The following is a 20,290-nucleotide window of genomic DNA, read 5'->3' on the forward strand; positions in this document are numbered from 1 at the left end:
TGTTTTTGAGGCTTTATTGATGCTTGTTGATTTTAGGCTTCAGGCTGCTCACATACATGCTGATGAGTGGGTTAGTGTGTTGTATTCACTAGGGAATCAATATGTTATGCTGGGTAGACCTCCTACGTTCATTTTTGTTTGCCCAATCCACACTTTCCCTCTTAAAGATATTTTTTTTGTTAGTATATAGGTGCCCGTGTCGTCTACATACTGAAGTGTTTGCCTATGTTGTAGGCCTAGCCTACACAACCTTTTTTCCACTGTGTTCTCAAAGAATCAACCCTCACCCATTAAGCCGGAGTCCATTCCAAAGGGCAAGGCAAAGCCATTCATGTAAACTCAACACGCAAACACTGTCAGGAAATACTCCATCTTTTGATAGCTCCGCCATTTGGCATGATATACAGGCGGCTTTTAGAGACTTTAAAAAAACTAAACATTTTTATTAAATACTGGAAAGTGCCACTATTTTTAAACAATTCCTCCTTATTTACTGGTGTGTGATGTTGCTAAAGCTTTTTGTCTTTTTTGATACCAATCTGCATGTCTTCCCTGTTTGTGTGTGTCTGTGTGCAGCGTGGGTGGGCTCCCTCTCCATGGGAATGATCTTCTTCTGCTCGCCCATCGTGAGCGTGGTCACAGACCTGCTAGGCTGCAGGATAACAGCCATAGGCGGCGCAGCGGTAGCGTTGATCGGATTGCTGGCCAGTTCCTTCGTGACGTAAGTACTTCCTCTCCTGCCAGTCGGATGTTTTTCCCGTGTATCACTAGTTTCTCCAGGTCAGGATTCCTGAGGCTCTTCTCTTCCATGGCTTGTGAATTGTTTTGCAAACCCATCGTTTGGCAACAAAATGATAGTAGTCGATTCCAGTGCAATCCCTAAAATGTGAGGTGCGTGGTTATGAGGCTTAAATCTGTTCAGGTTGCACTCTGTCCCTGTGGATGGGCACAGAAGGGGTAAGGCTGTGCCGACTGCCGACTCATTTAGAACAACTAGTGTTCAAATTATCCAAGCGGCTTCACACAACCACAAACCACAACCATCATGGTCAACTTGCACACGTTAAAAAGAATCAGATTTTAGACACAATTCAACCACAGTTAAACCATTGGTCTGGATTGCTGTAGTTGTGATGTAGTTGGAAATGACTCAGGCTTTAACTTGTTCTACCTGTTTATAATTGAGACAATATGTCATTCTCTATGTACGTCATTTCCTGAAACAGATGTACTTTCATTTACCACACAAACGTTATGCTGCCTTCTTTTCCAGATCCCTGGGGCCCATGTACTTCACCTATGGCATTGTGTTTGCCACCGGCTGCTCGTTCGCCTACCAGCCCAGCCTGGTCATCCTGGGCCACTACTTCAAGAAGCGCCTGGGCCTGGTGAACGGCATCGTGACGGCGGGCAGCAGCGTGTTCACCATGACGCTGCCCTTCCTGCTGAAGGTGCTGCTGGTGCGCGTGGGTCTGCAGAACACACTGCGCCTCCTCAGCATCTTCATGTTCATCCTCATGCTGGCCGGCTTCACCTACAGGCCCCTGCTGCCGCCCAGCTCCAAGAGCAAAAGTGGCGGCGTGAGCAAGATCTTCAACATCAACATCTGGAAGTCGCTGGGCTACCGCATCTGGGCTTTTGGCATCCCCGCTGCCCTGTATGGGTACTTTGTGCCTTATGTTCACCTGGTAAGTGTGTGTGTCTGTGTCTGTGTCTGTGTCTGTGTCTGTGTCTGTGTCTGTGTCTGTCTGTCTGTCTCTGTGTGCATTAGTCTGCATTAGAGTGTTTCTGAATGAATGTGGGATCTTTTATTTTGGATCTGTTTGTCCATGTATTGTCACAGTTCCAGCCATTTCATTTATATAGAAGACATACGGCAAGTTTTCACAGATGAGTGTGGAGCTGGTGTCACAGACAGTGGGGAGACCAGTGTTGATTTTCCTTGTACAGATCTGTTCGAGCGTTTCTCAGTAGGCCATTTCTCATCGTGTCTCGAATTTCCATCTGGCCTCAGGTCAGTGTAACGCATCTCCTTGTTTTTCACACTCGTCGTGTTATGCGAAGGATTCGAGCTGTCGTGTGAAAGCACGGCTCTCAGAACTCTTTATTATATTCATGGAGCTTACAGCAGGGAAGGCAGGACAAAAACAGCAGACCACTGGCGTCAGGCGACACGTGAGGAGGCAGGCCTCAGCGACCAGGCAGACTGGAGCTCCCCTCACAACGACATGTAATGTTTCATTCATGTGTGGCATCGGTGCGAAAGGTGCTGGGAACACCACGGTACAGGAAGCCCGTGCCGCCGCGGGGGCCTCCACAGACAGCGTAGCTGAGAGGCTTGCACTACCGCCTCCGGCTGCCGACCTTCAGACTTGTGAAATTACTGCTTGTTTTTTCCTCTCTTCTCCTGCCTCAGCACAAACGCTCAGCACACGTTGTGGGCAAGGTCAGTCGAGTCGGTCGTGTAGTACCGTTACTGCCGCAAATGAATCAGATTATTGATATTGGTTATTGATTATACCTTTTGAGGTGGTTAGCTTATCTTAAGTTGATAGATTTGGGAATTCAAACATTGTTGTGAGGATATACAAAAAGATTACATTATGATAAGTGGCAGAAGTTGAACAAATAGCATTATAATCATTGCTTTAGGAAAGTGTCCATTTATTTCGGCATTACTGGCTAAAATAACTCAGAGAATGTTTAAAATCTTAAAAATGAACTCCCAGACTTAAGAAGTTTGACCAGAGGGTCAAAAAGGCAGGATAGCAGAGGATTTCTCTCTGATCCCACTGGCACTGTTTACAGATACAAACCTCACACATCTGGTGGAATCAGTCACACCACCCACTGTGAGGGAGTCGAATGATAAGCCTTTCCCTGCATCCTTGGTGTGTTCACCCCGCCAACACGTTGACCCAAGGATGACTGTGATATCTAAAACTATGTATCGGTGTACAGTACGAATAACATATTCATGAATGTAACATATTCATGTTTGGTCTTGAATGGGCAGCGGTCTGCTCATGGTGCCATGGCAATCTAAGCCACCTGCACGTAGTTGGGTAATTTGACTAGACTCACTTTAGTTCTGTATTCAATTCAGCCACCTCCACACATCTGTCTTAGTGCCCCATCAAGTGACTAATCAAGGGGTCCTTTAGGCAAAGGGGCATTGTCTTAAGGCACCAGGGCATGGTGCAGGGACATGGGATTGATTTGGGGCAAATGCATAGAAATGGAGGTTAGGGTGCATAACCAGCAATGTCCAGTCCCTCTACTCTCTCTTCCCCTTTGCCTCTTTCTTCTCTTCTCTCCTCTTCTCTTCTCTTCTCTTCTCTTCTCTCTATTCTCTCTATTTGCTCAATCTCTCCCTTACCCACCTCCTTATCTCACTCACTCACTCATTTTGGGTTTGTTTTCAGATTCTTTGCAAAGTTTATTTGGTTTAATTGGCAACTAATATATTTAACACTTGGCAACTTTAATTTAAGACAGTGTCATTGTTAATGGTTGTTCAAAACAGTTTGGCTTTCTACCTTACATATCATGTGTTCTGTACCTGTAACAGTTTAGCTTACCGTTTAATGTGACTATGAACTATTCATTCATTCAATAATCATACAATTCCTTTTGTGCCATGCCTTTACTTATTTAATATCTAACCAGAGGACTCATAGTGCACGGTACTATTCAAAACAACAGCATCATTTATTGGAGTCAGATTAATTGGTTTAGTGACCTCATAAAAATGATGATTAATCTAATGCATTTTCCTGTCCATGGATAATATCACAACTGGCTTTTACCGCTGTTGTGCCCGATGTGATCAAAAATCCTTTAACATCCTCCACACACAAGCTGTTTTGTTGAAGTAAAGAAAATAACCATGAACGAGGAGACATGATCTGAGGGCAGAAAAGCTCCAGTTACAGTCAGGACTCAGTAATGTAAACACACAGGGTGTTATGCTTGTATTCCATACCACGAACGAGAGGTCAGTATCACTTATTTGGCTGAAGTTTCACCTCAGAAGAGATCTACCGTCTGTCTCTGATGAGGGGAGAGAGAGGAAGACGTGCTGTGCAGCTCAAGATGGCCCTGTTTATTTGGACATGGTGACTGTTATTGAAGGGATGGACTGTTCCCCAGTGGTGTGTCTCTTTGGCCAGTGCAAACACCTCTCTTGGGTCTGCTGGTCAGATGAGACAGCACTATGTCTATGGTCAGCACTATGTCTATGGAGAATTGTTCATAGAGCTGGAATCTGGTCTGAGTGCTGTTCGGCTATTAGACCGTTCCCTTATCTTGAGCAAAAACTCATATCAGTTCAAGTTTGCATAGGTCAAAGGTCTGAGCAGATCCACCCCTCTCTCTCTCTCTCTCCTGCTGGTACTGTGCAGATATCAAGGGGTTTGAGAGCATCTGACGAACATCTTAAACGAAGAAGGGTATATGTGGCAGCCAAGAACATTGTGAAAGAGTTTATTTATGATAAGGTTATTTTGAAAAACACATTCCACTTACTGAGGGTTGCTAAAGAGATCCAGTTGCGCAGTAATGGATCTGACTTGTATAAATGAGCTCTGGGATTGCTATGGTGAAACTACTGTTGCTCACAACCTTAAAGAACCTCAAGAACATTGAACTGCCATGTTTGAACTAATCCTGGAATTTATGCTGACTCATGGCACAAAATGGCTCTCCTAGCCTTTCTCACTGTGTTCCCTTAAGGTCCCTCTCAATGAACCAAACTGATTCTAAGTCTCTTTGGACATTCTCAACCATACAGTATACTGGCACCGGTTATGTTTTTTTTATAGAGTGCCCCCACCACCCGGTCCTTAATAAACCACACCAGCGGGAGTTTGCAGTTAAGCTGCTCCTGTGAGCCTGAGGAGAGACTCCGCAGCCGCACTAAATGAATGTGAGTGTGAGGTGAGAGGTTGAGAGGCACTCTCTCTCCATCAGGAGTTTAGTTTACATTAGCACTCTCCAAAAGGAGGTGCGCTGCATCCACCACTGGGGCCGTTGCATTACTCGAACGTCACGTGGGAGACATCACAGCTGTTTGCCTCTTTCCTCTGACCGTTTCAGAGTGCCCTGTGTTTGCGTGGGTAGGATGTTCCAGCACTGTTGCAAGCTTTTCACTGTGTTCCCAGAGGCCTTGATAGCAGCCATGAGGCGTGACACGTGACACTGTGCACGATAACAGGCAGGTGAGCTCAAAGTCAACACAGTCCAGAAGATCATTTCATACATATCAGTGTCCAGGTTGGGTGGCGGCACCAGTCAGTGGTCCCTCTGATGGTTGCTTGCTTTTGATTGACTCCTCCTAAAGCTTGTCTTGGATGTGACAGCTGAAGTCAAGTTTGCTCAATGGCCATAGTTTAGTTCACAGACATGCAGATCTCAAAAGAGGTCCTTAACTGTGAGTTGCGTAAAGGGGACTGGGGTAGATATGGTGGAGGTTTGAGAGAGGTGTGTAGACGGGACTGGGGTAGATATGGTAGAGGGTTTGACAGAGAGTTCAGAACTATTGGAAAATTCTCAGAAATTCTTCAAACAAATTCTTCAAACTGAGGTTTTCAGACGTCATGGATTCAAGATGGACAAAAATATTTGCGAAAGTTGAGTAAGAATACCGACTTGTTGCCAGTGCAGAGCTGAAATCCCGTTTACACCTTGGCAACATCATGAATCATCATCATGTCTTTATCAGCAGTGCAGTTTGCTGAGGCAAGGCCTGCTTTTATTTTATTATAACACAAGATAGTTTAGTGGCAAAGTTCAGCCCGTTTATTTCACCCTTCCGGTAATACGTCCAACAAGGAATTTAACTTGAGTAATGGACACATTCTAACATGACATAGAAGTCCACCCTTTCCTGCCAATGTCAAGCTGCATGTTAACTGAAAATGAATTGCTGTATTAAATGTATTGCTTTAACAAATGCCGTGAAAAACGTTTTTTAAAAAAGTGTAAGAAAATTGTTCATTATGGCTTTAGTGTGCCTTTGTGCTCAGCACAGCCCTTGATTTGGCTAAAAAATGATAAATGTTCCCTTCACCTCACCTACCGTGTGCTTGAAGGCACCTTGTACTTGGATGGATGGAAATTCAGTGAACTATGGGCCACGCCCAGAGCTTGTGATAAGACCTTCTGATTACATTTCATAGGGCATTTCCTCATGATGCAGGCAGCTCAGCCTAGCACATCCTGTTATGTTCTGCTAGATATCTACCAGATGTCCTTTTAATTGGGCATGATTTATTTGAACCGCTCTGCCACAGTCTTTTCTCCCTCCTGCCTTCTGGAAGGCGATACAAGAGTATAAGGTCCCGTACCAGCAGATACAGGGATAGTTTTTACCCACATGCCATCAGGATGCTGAACTGTCCTTGAAATATCTTTTTGCACTACAATTTGTTTCTCTTTTTCCTACCCTTTTTCTCCATTCTCCAGTATTTAATTTATTTATTCTCTAAGTTGAACGGACACTGAGCACAAAGAATTTCATTACTGATAAATGCTGTTTATGAGTAAATGATAATAAACTTGAACTTGAACTTGAACTTGAACATACTGTATCTGCATATCTGCCGTAGTCAAGGAATAGGCTTCATACATCCAGTTTCCAAAGAGAACTTTGGGTATATATGGTGTTCTCCCTTTCCATCTGCTTGTTTGTCAGGCAGAGCCTTAAGACACACACAGGGGACCTTTGACCTCTTCTGGTGTTGACATCCCAGGGTGCCTGCGTGCGGTGCTCTCCCCAGCCCATTAGGGACCGGGTGGATTTTCCACTAGTCCGTCCGTCCGCGAGCGAGCGCATGTTGGGCCCATCTGTTGTTGTGTGAGGGCTGTCTGTCTGTCTGTCTGTCCCCCGGGGAGCATCTCAGGTTCGTCTGGTGCGTTGCTCTGATTAAGCGCTTTCCACCGAGCTCAGGACTTAATGGACCAGAGCGAAAGCCCAGGAGTCACTAATGGAGGCTGTATCATTGCATAATGATGCGTCAATCATCCACAGAGCTGTGGGCACCTATCTGTGTGCGTGCTGGGGGCAGGGATGTGTGCGCACATTGATTGGATGTGTTTTTTTGTTTGTTGAACGGAATCACTTTAGCTTCAATGATTGGACCGTTTCAGGGTTGCTTGGAAAATACTGAAGTTTGGCGCTAGGCGGTCGGCACAATGTGGATTCTCCACGTCTTTCCCGTTGTTATGGTGACTCGCGGGGATGGTGGGCTCTGCTGGCTGTGCAATAGAGGCTCTTTGAGCATCCGAGCAGGAAGCCCAGCGGAGTCCCAGGAGGCCGAGGACTGGCGTGGCTCCAGGCTGCAGGGGCTGCTCCGCCGTCGGAGCCCCCAGATTGGTGCGCTGCTGTGGGGTGGACTCCAGCGCAAGGGCCCCAAACCCAACCATCTGGGCTGCATTCTCTTCTCTCCGCCTTTCTGCCTCTCTCTCTCGCTTCTCCAACGCTCTTTCTCCTCCTCTTTTGTGATTGGACCGTACAAATGGATTCTCCGATGGTAAACGACTGCATTTTGGGCTAAATGGAATGCAGCAGTGGGGTGCGAGCAGTACATATGAATTATAGACACAGGGCCAGCACTGTAGGTCAGCGTTGTTCCCCTCCCCCCTTCTGCAGGCAGGACTAAAGGGGGCGAGGCAGGATGTTAAGCCCCTAAAAAAGGCCCCTCTGCTCAGATACTGGGGCCAGGCACACATGGAGGTGACAGGAGGAAGAGAAGTAAAGCAAGTCGTTAGGCTATCATATCTCTATATTATATTTATATTACACCTCACAGCCTTGGGGATATCCTTTACCAGCTGCTCCCTCATTCACGTCATATTGCTTAAATCTACTGCGCCATCTACCACACTAGCATATCCACTGCTCCATCTACCACACTACCATATCCACTGCTCCATCTACCACACTACCATATCCACTGCACCATCTACCACACTACCATATCTACCACACTACCATATCCACTGCACCATCTACCACACTACCATATCTACCACACTACCATATCCACTGCACATCTACCACACTACCATATCTACCACACTACCATATCCACTGCACCATCTACCACACTACCATATCACTGCGCATCTACCACACTCCATATCTACCACACTACCATATCCACTGCACCATCTACCACACTACCATATCTACCACACTACCATATCCACTGCACCATCTACCACACTACCATATCTACCACACTACCATATCCACTGCTCCATCTACCACACTACCATATCCACTGCTCCATCTACCACACTAGCATATCTACCACACTAGCATATCTACCACACTAGCATATATACCACACTAGCATATCCACTGCACCATATACCACACTAGCATATCCACTGTGCCATCTACCACACTAGCATATCCACTGCTCCATCTACCACACTAGCATGTATACTACTTTCTTGTCACACTTTCAGATGGATAGCAAAAGAAGACACCTTTGAGGTTGGAAGTTGTAGTGCACCTTTAAAGCCATTTGGCTATTCCTGCACTTTTTTCTATTTCTTATGTAAAATAGTATTTATTGTTACACTAGGTCTCTATTGCTCGTAGCTTGATTGTTCTCTCCCTTGTACGTCACTTTGGATAAAAGCGTCTGCTAAATGACTAAATGTAAATGTTATGTACACGACACATGTAACCTGACCCACACTCACCAACACCAAAAACAACACAGAAATGCAGGAACATGCAGGAACCACACTACCATATCTACCACACTACCATATCCACTGCACCATCTACCACACTACCATATCTACCACACTACCATATCCACTGCACCATCTACCACACTACCATATCTACCACACTACCATATCCACTGCTCCATCTACCACACTACCATATCCACTGCGCCATCTACCACACTACCATATCTACCACACTACCATATCCACTGCACCATCTACCACACTACCATATCTACCACACTACCATATCCACTGCACCATCTACCACACTACCATATCTACCACACTACCATATCCACTGCTCCATCTACCACACTACCATATCCACTGCTCCATCTACCACACTAGCATATCTACCACACTAGCATATCTACCACACTAGCATATATACCACACTAGCATATCCACTGCACCATATACCACACTAGCATATCCACTGTGCCATCTACCACACTAGCATATCCACTGCTCCATCTACCACACTAGCATGTATACTACTTTCTTGTCACACTTTCAGATGGATAGCAAAAGAAGACACCTTTGAGGTTGGAAGTTGTAGTGCACCTTTAAAGCCATTTGGCTATTCCTGCACTTTTTTCTATTTCTTATGTAAAATAGTATTTATTGTTACACTAGGTCTCTATTGCTCGTAGCTTGATTGTTCTCTCCCTTGTACGTCACTTTGGATAAAAGCGTCTGCTAAATGACTAAATGTAAATGTTATGTACACGACACATGTAACCTGACCCACACTCACCAACACCAAAAACAACACAGAAATGCAGGAACATGCAGGAACCTGAGTCACCGATAACCATGTCATCTACTTCCCCTCCTGATGCTAATGACACTGTTATTTAAGTAGCCCCGAGTAGCCCTGTGCTTACCCTAGTAATATCTTGTCTGTACAGCAAGGATGTGAACAGATGTGGACATTTTATATGGGTGTATATGTTTGGTATGCGTTTGTTTTGCATTACACATTCCATTATGTATGTTAGAAATATAGTATGTTGTTAATGCAGTCTTCAGCTCATCACAAGCCCGGTGATTTGTCTCTTTCCAGATGAAACACGTGGAGGAGCGATTTGGGAAGGATGCAAACAAGGAGATTCTGCTCCTGTGCATAGGCATCACGTCCGCGGTGGGCCGTCTCATTTTCGGCAGAGTGGCCGACTACGTGCCGGGGGTCAACAAGGTGTACCTGCAGGTACTGACACGTTATTCTCTACAGCTGTCCCACAATAGAAGGTGGAAATGGAAGCCACTGCAATTAGATCTATGAACTTTAACCATAATTGCCTCTAAGTCGAGGGTCTGCGTCTGCAGGTTCTGAACCGTTGGCAGCCTGATTTGCGCTAGGATTTCAGAGGTAAATGAAAGGAAAGGAATGGAAGTGGTTCTAAAGATGCTCCAACATCCCCTCTTTACGTCCCCATAGGTGGTCTCGTTCCTGGTGATCGGGCTGATGTCCATGATGATCCCACTGTGTCACGTCTTTGGCGGGCTGATCGCCGTGTGCCTACTCATGGGGCTGTTTGACGGCTGCTTCATCTGCATCATGGCACCCATCGCCTTCGAGCTGGTGGGCGCTGCAGACGTGTCCCAGGCCATCGGCTTCCTGTTGGGCATGATGTCTGTGCCCATGACTGTAGGGCCGCCCATCGCAGGTACAGGCTTTGCTCTTTTACAGCTGATACTGTAGGAGGAGCATGAGAAAATGAAATGTGCACTTAATGCTCAAGTGGTTCAGTTGCTTTTAGTACTAATTAGCTATGAGCAAACACTAAATTCATCCTTTGGAGGGTTTACTGCGTGTAATGTGACTATGAAGACAGTAGATATTAGATTTTCACTGGCACATCCCTCCAAAGAAACAAGAAAAGGTTAAAGCACTGTATACTGCGGTGCTCTTCGTTGGTGGTTGGGAGGTCAGAACTCCTGCTCTCACAGTGCCCTCTGCTGGCTGACGCCTGATATTGAACCACAAGGCTGAGTCGCTGAATCCAGATTTATGTTCATACAACGAAGGTCATGGTTAGGCAAGGAATGTTGTAGAATAGAAGGAAGTAGAAGAAGAAATAAAAAGAAATAGAAGGAAGGTATTTGCCAAATGACTCCAAGCTAATTGTGCTGAAATGACTCCACCTCAGAAACCGCCCCGCCAGCCTTCTTCCTCCTTGTCTTTTAATGCGCACCATTATAAGTCTAGCTAAAATAGCACTGCGTGTGCTAACAGTGGAATGTGAATGCACAGGCAGCCATTCTTCCTCTCAGCGCTAGTTTAATTAGGATAACATCTTGCCTTTGTCACAGACACGTGGCAGAGTAGGGGAGGGATGGCCATGGTCATGTGTGAACTGTTTACACTGCCATGCTGGACAAGGGGGGTATTTTTCATGCCTCAATTCCAGAGAGATGGGAATTTAATATAGGTTAAGCACTAAATCAGGGTGGAACAAGCTGTCTGTGTGACACTCATAGGGATTAGGGCTGTCTGTGTGTGAATCTGTGGGCTTTGGTGGGGGTTGAAGGAAGTGTCCTAATCCATGCTTTATATTAATTCTGTTGACTTTCCCCCATCCCACTGACAGGTTACCTAAGGGATCGGCAGCAGAGTTACGACATGGCCTTCTACCTAGCAGGCATCCCACCCCTGGTCGGCGGGGCCATGCTGTGCCTCATCCCCTGGGTGGAGCGCCGGCGTAAGGCACGGGAGGCGGCGGCGGCAGCGGACGGCGCGCAGAAGATGCTGGAGTACAAGAGAGACAGCAGCGGAGGCCATGGAGACGGCAAGAGCACAGAGCCCGAGTCTGTCATCTAATGAGTCTCTGTGTTTCAACAAGAAATCATACACAACAGGGCATTCAGAAGAGTGAAAGGCTGTATGATTTTAAATTGTGCCAAGCATGAGTGGAATTTTGTGTTTACCAGTGTATGCCTACTCAGTGTATATGGGGGAGGAAGGAAAGTCTTCAAGCACCAAAACATATCAATGAAAAAGCAGGAGTGTGCATTTCTAATATTAATATGATCTCTGTGAGCTATGCATAGGGCCGTGGTTTTACATCAATATTCCAGCTGTCGAGTGACCTTGAGATTTTGAGGTGGAAATAAGGAAAACTTGAATTTTTTTTACAAGGGAAAAATACATTCTTCACCAGGGTGCTTTAAAATGTTTTATCAAGCACTTATCTGACCATGGAAAAGACACGTCCTTGGCTGAGAAGCATTGGCTTTTGAGTTGTATGAGGTAAATAATGCTTTAAATAGCACCAGCCTCACTTAGCTTTCTATATTCAATGACTTGTAGTTTCCCAAAATGTCATTTTTATGAAATAGTGCATGCTTAGTTTTTTTGTTTTTTAACAAAGCTTTAAAATTGACTTTAAAAAATGTAGCCAAAGAAATGTACAAGGTAAATATCTATACTTAAATATCCTATGAGAGATATGAGATATGTTTTTTCTTACAACAAAAGTATTCATACAAGTTTATGGTATTTTGGCGAAGTCTTTTGTATGAATAGCCATTACATAAGAAACGAGTAGTATGTAATTTTCTTAAGGAACAGGAATGAAATAATGCTGCTCCTGAATCCTTATTTAGTTTTTTTGCTCTTTTTTAAACATGATGCTGGACCCTTCCCATGTGAATGTATTGGTGACTAAGTAATATTAGACAGACAGTGTCACTTCAAAGAAGTGTGTTATTTTTAGAGATTGTGTCGGGGGTTCCTTCTTAGTTCTAAATGTGCAATATCACATTCAAGCACAATAAGTGATACGTGGAACATGCCTTGAGAGATTTCAGTGTGTCTCACACAAGAGTTCCTTTCTGGGCCAAATGACAGCCTTGTTGCACATAGTATGTCTTAGATGCTGAGCAAAATCACTTACTTAGCTTCTGCATACCAGTGCAGTCAGTGCTTGAGACATGGTTGATTTCTACCCCACTTTGTTTTGCATAACACCAAATATTGCCAACATTGTTGTGCCAAATCTCTTACGTTTTAACATGAATATTACATATTAGGGAGTCATTTCAGGAGGTTAACAAATTAAATGTATTCAATGATTTTATACATTTTTTCTGTGATTATTAGAACAATAGACAGCTCCTTGATATCTAAAATAAATGCGTATCTGTTGCCATCATATATTATTATTATTATACATCGGTATATAGCCATATGCACAGACAATGGATCAAGCTCAACAGATCCTTGCAGTCACCCCCCTTAATCTACTGGTAGTACACCCCTAGTCTGCCTTCAAATGAGAAATATACTTTGAAATGTTTGTATCATCTGTACACATTAGAAATATTTATGTCTGTTTTTTATGTGTGTGCAAAACACATGCCAATCATTTTGTCGTGTTCTAATCTTGTTGTTTACTTTGCTGAAGTAGCTTCTCCCCATGAATGATTCTTAATTTACATCGTATGTAGGGGAAGGTAATATTGTGCTTGTTATACAACATACAGTATATATGCAAAGTGTCCAGAATTTCCAAAAGTAGGTTTTACCTTTTGCTATCTTAAGTACATGAAGGAAATGTATTTCTGAAAACTATAACTGATATTAATGATATATCACCATGATTGATCAACTTATTTAGGTAATATAACTCATCCTGTTAGAATGACTTTAAATTGACAGTAATTTGCAAATACTTTAGTTCCAGAAGAACTATTAACACATTCAGATACTGGTTTATTATTAATTCAGGACAGTTTTGTAATACCATCTACCTCAATTGATGTGATTTTTCTCTCACTTCATAAGGGATCTGTTGTAACACACCTGGTGTCTGTATTCATTGAGGCACTCAGTCTGAATGATTGACCACTGAGGGTGTGTTCATACAGCTGTCCTTCTCATCCAGAACACACTTACATTTGTTAAAGGACATGCTCTTAGTTTTTTTTCTCAGCAGTTTTAATATTGGTTTGTTATTTTCCCTACACCATGCTAGTGTTGACATACTACAAAGTACAAACTTGTGTAAAAAGTTCACATACTACAAAGTCTAAACTTGTAAAAAGTTCACATACTACAAAGTACAAACTTTCGTGTAATCTCACTACCCTAGCACCATTTGACCCAAGGTTACACTGAATTACATTGTTTCCCTTGGATAGTACTTGTACAATATTTCACAACAATTTCAAGTTTAGAATATGAATTATTGTGTCATATACTTTTGTTTAGCCAGTGCAGAAACACAAATTAATTTATCTTGGTTTTCTTTGTTGTTGTTTTCGTTGATGTTGTTTTTGTTATGAGTTGTGTGATAGAAATCAAAATGCACATTCTTTCTCTCCACATATTTTTGTCCGCTTAGAAGTCGTCTGCTTTTCCATTTTGAATATTTATGCAATATATAAATCGACACCACAGAGTACCTTATTCATTAGATCATAATGTTTATTTTTAAGCTTTTTAGGCAGATATTAATTTGGGGATGAGGGTAGAGTATATTTTTTTCATGATCCCTCAGTCCCAAAGTGATCACCCAGAATAAAAACACCTGAGTACCTTGAGTTCATATCAAGACCTGTATCTGTGACAGCTAAACTGATCTCAGATTTCGGTCATCACCATCTGTTGAAAAAATGGGAAATATCCCTCATATCATTCTGAATCCCTAGTATTATTCTGTGTTGAAGTTGGAGAATACATTAATTCACTCATTTTTGGTGGAGTAGTCACTGACAAACCAAGTACACCAGCCTACTAAAGCCCTTCTTTCAGTCATCTAACTAATGCTAGTGGAACAGGATAATCCATATGAATATCCATATGTTATTGTCATATTTTGATTAGAGGAAAACAGGGAATAGCATGTGATGAATCCTGAAGCAACATTTTGAAGTAAAATGACCATCAGTGTGGAAATTGTTGTCACACTGAAAAATAAACGTCAGGATTTGTTTTGTGTTTGCGTCCTAACACCCTTACTGTGTGCACGTCATTGGATCCCTTTACAATCTTCATTGGATATCACTAATGGCAGATTTTTTCCTGTGAATTTCTCTTGTCTTTCTCAAAAATAGTTAGCATGATTTGTTTTAATTTGACTGGAAAACATTCTACAAAATAAATAAATTATATATATATGTGAATATATATATATATATATATGATATATTTTTAAGTTTACCTCTTGTCATTTCTTTGAAAGTTCATGTTGTCTATTGTGTCTATTGCTAGTTTGTATTTCAATGAATGTACATCTTATATAAGGAAAGACAACAGCAGCTCTCTGATATGCAATCATGATCCAGGATAGTAGTACTGCCACTTGTTAGTATGTCACAGGAACTCATATGGCAATACAATCATAATGCATCATATTCATGTCAAATCATTATGTAGATGTTATATTAGATAGCAACATAATTGCAAAGATGATGAGACTGTCAGCCATAGATTTATGAGAGTTAGCACACAGCACCTAGCACCTCTTTGACTGAAATGAAGCACAGCTTGTTTTCTTGTGTACAAACACTTGTGGGCATTTAAATAACCACCCTTAACACAACATAACTCACTACAAGGTGAGATATCCTAGGCCTGCTTCTGCACTTCCAATGCAAACACACTGCATACTGCATGACATGACATGTTTTCCCCCACATAATGGACAATAGAAAATAAATATGTGGGGATAGTCCAACCATGACAACAGTATTGGTAGTTTGGTCTATTTCATAGTGGCTTTTTGTCTTGAATTCAATGTTTTAACTTTGGTTGTGAGCAGCTCCTTTCAAAATCATCATGGGACAATTTTTTTCCATACCGAGTGTACACAGCAAATTAATAGTTGATGATAATAAGCTTTATTTATTATTATATGGCAACGACAGTAGAAGCGTTCTGATTGGCTAATGCGTAGTCATGCCAGTCGCGTATTACCCTCCTCACCGATCCGTATATTCCTCTAACGACATTTTCAAAATGAACAAAAGCAATCAGTCTGAGTTTTACTATCCAGACTAAAATGAAAACATCAACAACCATGAGGAAATTCAGAAGAAGCGAAGATTTGTTATTGAAAGTGATGATGAAGACTACAAACTATAGCTTTAATCACTTCTGTTGTTACTTTAAATTAAAGCCATTTTAGCTGAGCCATCATTGTATCTTGAAGTTAGCAAGTAATTGGTTGCTACGCAACACCTGAAACACATTGTGTCCTGAGAAGACTTGAGAGCTGAACAAAACGTTTTCTATTAACAATTACCATTTATTTTCATTTACATAATGAAAGGAACGAAACATGCCATATAACAACTTACTAACCTCGACCGTTCGGTTAGTTAGCAATTCATATTAATTAGTTCTGATGCTTTTTTTTTAATGTTTATTCTGGAACAGCTGGTGACATCAGGACTCAAGGGTTGTGTCAAGATTAAAGTCAATTAAAGATGCATATTGGCTATTTGGTTGTCTTTGCTGTTTTTTGTTTGACACTGATATTGTTTTATAATTGAACAGTTGTTATATATTTATACCATATGTAGATATTTTTCAGAAGAATATCCAGTTACATACTTAATGCAGTGGCCATGAGACTTTTATTACGATATAATTCGTGTTTTCAACCACCGGAACTAAATGAACAGCAGTGACACTCTGACGGAGGGAGCAGGTTCTTCTGTTTACTCTACTGATTCCCATAGAACAATTTCAGAGATAGCATTGTTGTGGTTGGCTGTGCGTTAACCAGTTGTAATAACATTGAATGTTGCAATGTCTGTGTCTGTTAGTAGTCAGCCGGTGGTGAAAAAGAAGCAGGTTCGCTTTGCTAGCATGGAGGATGACGATGATAACGACGACCAAGAAGAGGATACGCTGTTTGACAAGAGGAAAGACGTCAGAAAAGGGTTTAAAAGTATGATAAAAAGTAACGTTAATAGGACCCTGGCCAGTACGGGATTCGATAGCGTAAAAATAATAAGTATTGGTCGGGGAACGAATGACCCTGGGGTCTGTGGACGCTGGATGATCACTTTAACACTTTGCGCATCGTTCCTGGGACTGGTGAGTAAATTAATACACTACATTTACCCAGCAATTCGATGCGCAAAGGTTGAGCTCCAAAAAAATGTTCATCCGAATCAAAAGCAGCCTATACCTTCAGACCCAGAAAGCCCGGAAAATTTGAAACCGTGCTATAGACTCGTATCAGAGGAACATAGCGACCCGAATGTGACACGTTGCTCATGCATATCTGCTTCCCAGATAGCAAGCATATATCAGTCCACCGGTGGATTCTGGTAATTGGGCGCGGATATTAAGAAAATATCATAAAATGTTCCTTGAATTGCCAAATCATATCCTTGGCATAGTCTATTTAAAATGTGAGACACTAAACAGAAGTAGTTCATAGACTACAGGCTCTCAATGTGGAAAAAGTTCAAGACTTATGTTACGCAGTGGTCCACTGCTATCAGGGTTAAGTCAATTCATGAGAGAATGTTTGACGAGCATATAGTTAAGAGTGCGATTTTCGTCTTTAGACGCCCAGGCCGTGACTTTCCTAACTGGGTAGTGTACATTTCCACATCCTGATCGGACAGGATACTTTTGCATACAGAGTTGTAAAACAGGATCCTCAACAAAAGACATACAGTTTGATCTAGGCCTACAACTAGCGTATGCACTTCCCTGACAAGAGTCAATACCTGGCATGTAGAATGTATGACCATGGAATGTTATGACAGGCCTACTTAAGGTATTAACACGTTGTTTACGTGTGTACGTTGTTTATTTACAGGGAATGTGCATTTCTGTGCTTGGTCCTACACTGGAGGACTTGGCCATCAACGTCAATAAGAACATCAGTAATATTTCTTATATCTTTGTGGGTCGTTCAGTTGGATACATTGGGGGCTCCCTTCTCGGAGGGATTCTCTTTGACTGCATGAACCCCCACTTACTTTTAGGTAAGAAAGAAGTATAAGAAATGACACTGACAGAAGATAGTACAACAGTGGTATGTATGAGGTGTCTAACTCAATGGAATCACTTTGGTTCTTCAGGATTCTCCATGTTGGTCACAGCATTTGGGATGTTCGCCATTCCCTTCTGTAAAAAGGCCCTCATCCTTACAGCCTTAATGTCCTGCGTTGGCATTTCGATGGGCTTTTTAGACACAGGTAAGACGCTGGTGGTTGTTTATCGATGTAATAATGAACTTACCCCAGCTTACCCTAACGAATGAATGGAAGGCCTGAGAAGACTCATGATGAGTCTTGTTCTCTTGCAGGTGGTAATGTCCTCATTCTGAATATTTGGGCCAACCAGGCAGGGCCTCACATGCAGGCCTTGCACTTCAGCTTTGCAGCAGGGGCCTTCGTCTCGCCCATCATTGCCAAGTTGGTTTTCGGGAAGTATCACGGGAAGGTGGTTAATAATAATGACACAGTGGAAGCTTCCTCGGCCATCCCCGAGAAATTGGCCCAGACCATCACCTCGGTGCTGCACTTGCCACAAGGAAACAGCGACGCCCTGAGGTCCATGTACGCGTACTTTGTGATCGGGGCCTTCATCCTGCTAATATCCCTGGCCTTCTTCATCCTCTACTCCTGCGGCACGCCCTCCAGAGACAGATCCCACGCATTATCAGGGGAGCCTCTGGTGGCCAAGCACCACACTGCACTCGTCTTCCTCCTCGCCATCTTCTTTTTCTGGTATGTGGGCGCCGAGGTGGCATACGGCTCTTTCATCTTCACCTATGCCAAGGATTATGGCGGTATGGAGCAGGCCCAGGCGGCCGGCCTCAACTCGCTGTTCTGGGGCACGTTTGCCGCCACCCGCGGGTTGGCCATCTTCTTTGCGGCCTGCATGTACCCTGGAACCATGATCCTGCTCAACCTGGTGGGCTGCACCTTCTCCTCCCTGCTCCTCACCCTCTTCAGCAGGAACAGCCTGGCCCTGTGGTCCTGCTCTGCCCTGTACGGTGCTTCCATGGCCACCACCTTTCCCAGCGGGCTCTCCTGGCTGGAGCAGTACACCGCGGTGACGGGGCGTACGGCTGCCGTCTTCGTGGTGGGGGCGGCCCTGGGCGAGATGGTGCTGCCCGCAGCGCTGGGCTTCCTGCTGGGGAAGAAATCTCTCCACGAGCTCCCGCTGCTCATGCTCCTGGCCCTGGCCACGGCTACCATCACCTCCATCCTCTTCCCCGTCATGTACAAGTTGGCTGCCGACCCCACCATTCCCGGCAGGAGGCCGCGCACGAGGGGCAGGGAGACAGACGACAGCGAGTATCGCCAGGCCTTGCTGGACTCAGGGGCCAATGACGATGAAGAGGAGGTGAATGAAGACGACGAAGAAGCTGACCACTGGAACGACGCCGACTTTGAGGTCATTGAGATGGACGATGCCAACCTAATGAACTCCCCAAACAAGGCGGCTTCGCCTCCAGACGTGACTGTGAGCTCAGCAGCTACCCCCAGCAACAACCCCTTCAGCCTGCCAACACTGTCAGAATCCCCCAGCAGGTCTGTGGATAGCTCTCCCCGAAGGAAACTACTGGTGGCTCTTGACAGGGAAAAGAATGACTGAATCACACTACCAGAGACTGCTGGATTAAAGAATGACTGAATCACACTACCAGAGACTGCTGGATTAAAGAATGACTGAATCACACTACCAGAGACTGCTGGATTAAAGAATGACTGAACCACACTACCAGAGACTGCTGGATTGCAAATTCAGGTGAAAAAGTACTGAGAACAGTCTGTTTTTAGTGAGCATTATGTGATTTCTTTTTTTCAGCGTTATGAATGTTGTGGATGTTGTGTGTGTTGATGTCCCTGCATGTTGACACTCCTGAATCTTTTCACCAATTTCCATGTAAGGCAGTTGATTTCAGGCACTTTTGAAAGATAACAATGGGCATACATCCAATCAATTCATCTCCCTAGAATGGTATTGTGAATGTAACTGTATGTGATGTTTGTTTTAGTGTGCTGACTGAAAAGACGTTTATACTTTACTTGTAATCTGTATTTGTGAACACAGGGACTTATGGACCAGGTCCTGGTAACACAATTATAATTATAATTGGAGCTGGAAAAATGTAATTGTTGGACAGCCTCATCTGAGCCTCAGACTCACACTGATTGCAAACTATCAGAGGATTGGATTCACTTTGTAGCCCAACGGGCCGTTTGAACACTAGATTCTGAATCATGGTCTAACAATCAATATTGAACTTTTCCTGTCTATAGAACATTCTGGATTTTAGGCAGAATGTATGTATTTCAGAGTCCAGAGATCCTAGTTTGATTTTCACTTTTATTTATTTAGAAAACCGAATGGCACAGAAGCCTGTGCTAAGTAGCTTCACTGTTCTGAATTTGACTACATGAGCAAAGAGAATTGGATTTACACTCCATGCACACTAACCGAATGGGCTACTGTTGTAGAGTAGCATCCTCGTCCTCATATGTGGCTGATGTACCATAATAAAACCCATGCTGTATACTGGTCTACAGTATTCTTTAGGTCCTGATTAGGCTATAG

General features: G+C 43.4%; 2 protein-coding genes across 2 annotated transcripts in view; both read left to right on the forward strand.

Annotated features, from left to right (window-relative positions):
• slc16a10 (solute carrier family 16 member 10) overlaps positions 1-14,905 on the forward strand; it is a 30,957-nt gene extending 16,052 nt beyond the window's left edge. Inside the window, exons 2-6 of the mRNA XM_031581196.2 lie at positions 577-721; positions 1,274-1,688; positions 9,818-9,961; positions 10,193-10,421; positions 11,346-14,905. Of these exons, the coding sequence (XP_031437056.1) occupies positions 577-721; positions 1,274-1,688; positions 9,818-9,961; positions 10,193-10,421; positions 11,346-11,575 (1,163 nt within the window). The 3' untranslated portion in view covers positions 11,576-14,905. The remainder of the gene's footprint in view (positions 1-576; positions 722-1,273; positions 1,689-9,817; positions 9,962-10,192; positions 10,422-11,345) is intronic.
• A 1,453-nt stretch (positions 14,906-16,358) lies between these two features.
• mfsd4b (major facilitator superfamily domain containing 4B) lies at positions 16,359-20,248 on the forward strand. The gene is made up of 4 exons (XM_012821394.3): positions 16,359-16,801; positions 17,538-17,706; positions 17,803-17,919; positions 18,030-20,248. Exons 1-4 carry the CDS (start codon positions 16,511-16,513, stop codon positions 19,325-19,327), a joined length of 1,875 nt encoding a protein of 624 aa, XP_012676848.1. The 5' UTR covers positions 16,359-16,510; the 3' UTR covers positions 19,328-20,248.
• The last annotated feature ends 42 nt before the right edge of the window (positions 20,249-20,290 follow it).

The sequence above is a fragment of the Clupea harengus genome, chromosome 15, assembly GCF_900700415.2.
Source record: "Clupea harengus chromosome 15, Ch_v2.0.2, whole genome shotgun sequence".
Lineage (NCBI taxonomy): Eukaryota > Metazoa > Chordata > Actinopteri > Clupeiformes > Clupeidae > Clupea > Clupea harengus.

Coding starts and splice junctions, on each gene's coding strand:
- mfsd4b (XM_012821394.3), top strand. CDS start 16,511: ATGTCTGTGTCTGTTAGTAGTCAGCCGGTGGTGAAAAAGAAGCAGGTT. Junction 16,802..17,537: donor GCGCATCGTTCCTGGGACTG/GTGAGTAAATTA, acceptor GTTTATTTACAG/GGAATGTGCATTTCTGTGCT. Junction 17,707..17,802: donor GAACCCCCACTTACTTTTAG/GTAAGAAAGAAG, acceptor TTGGTTCTTCAG/GATTCTCCATGTTGGTCACA.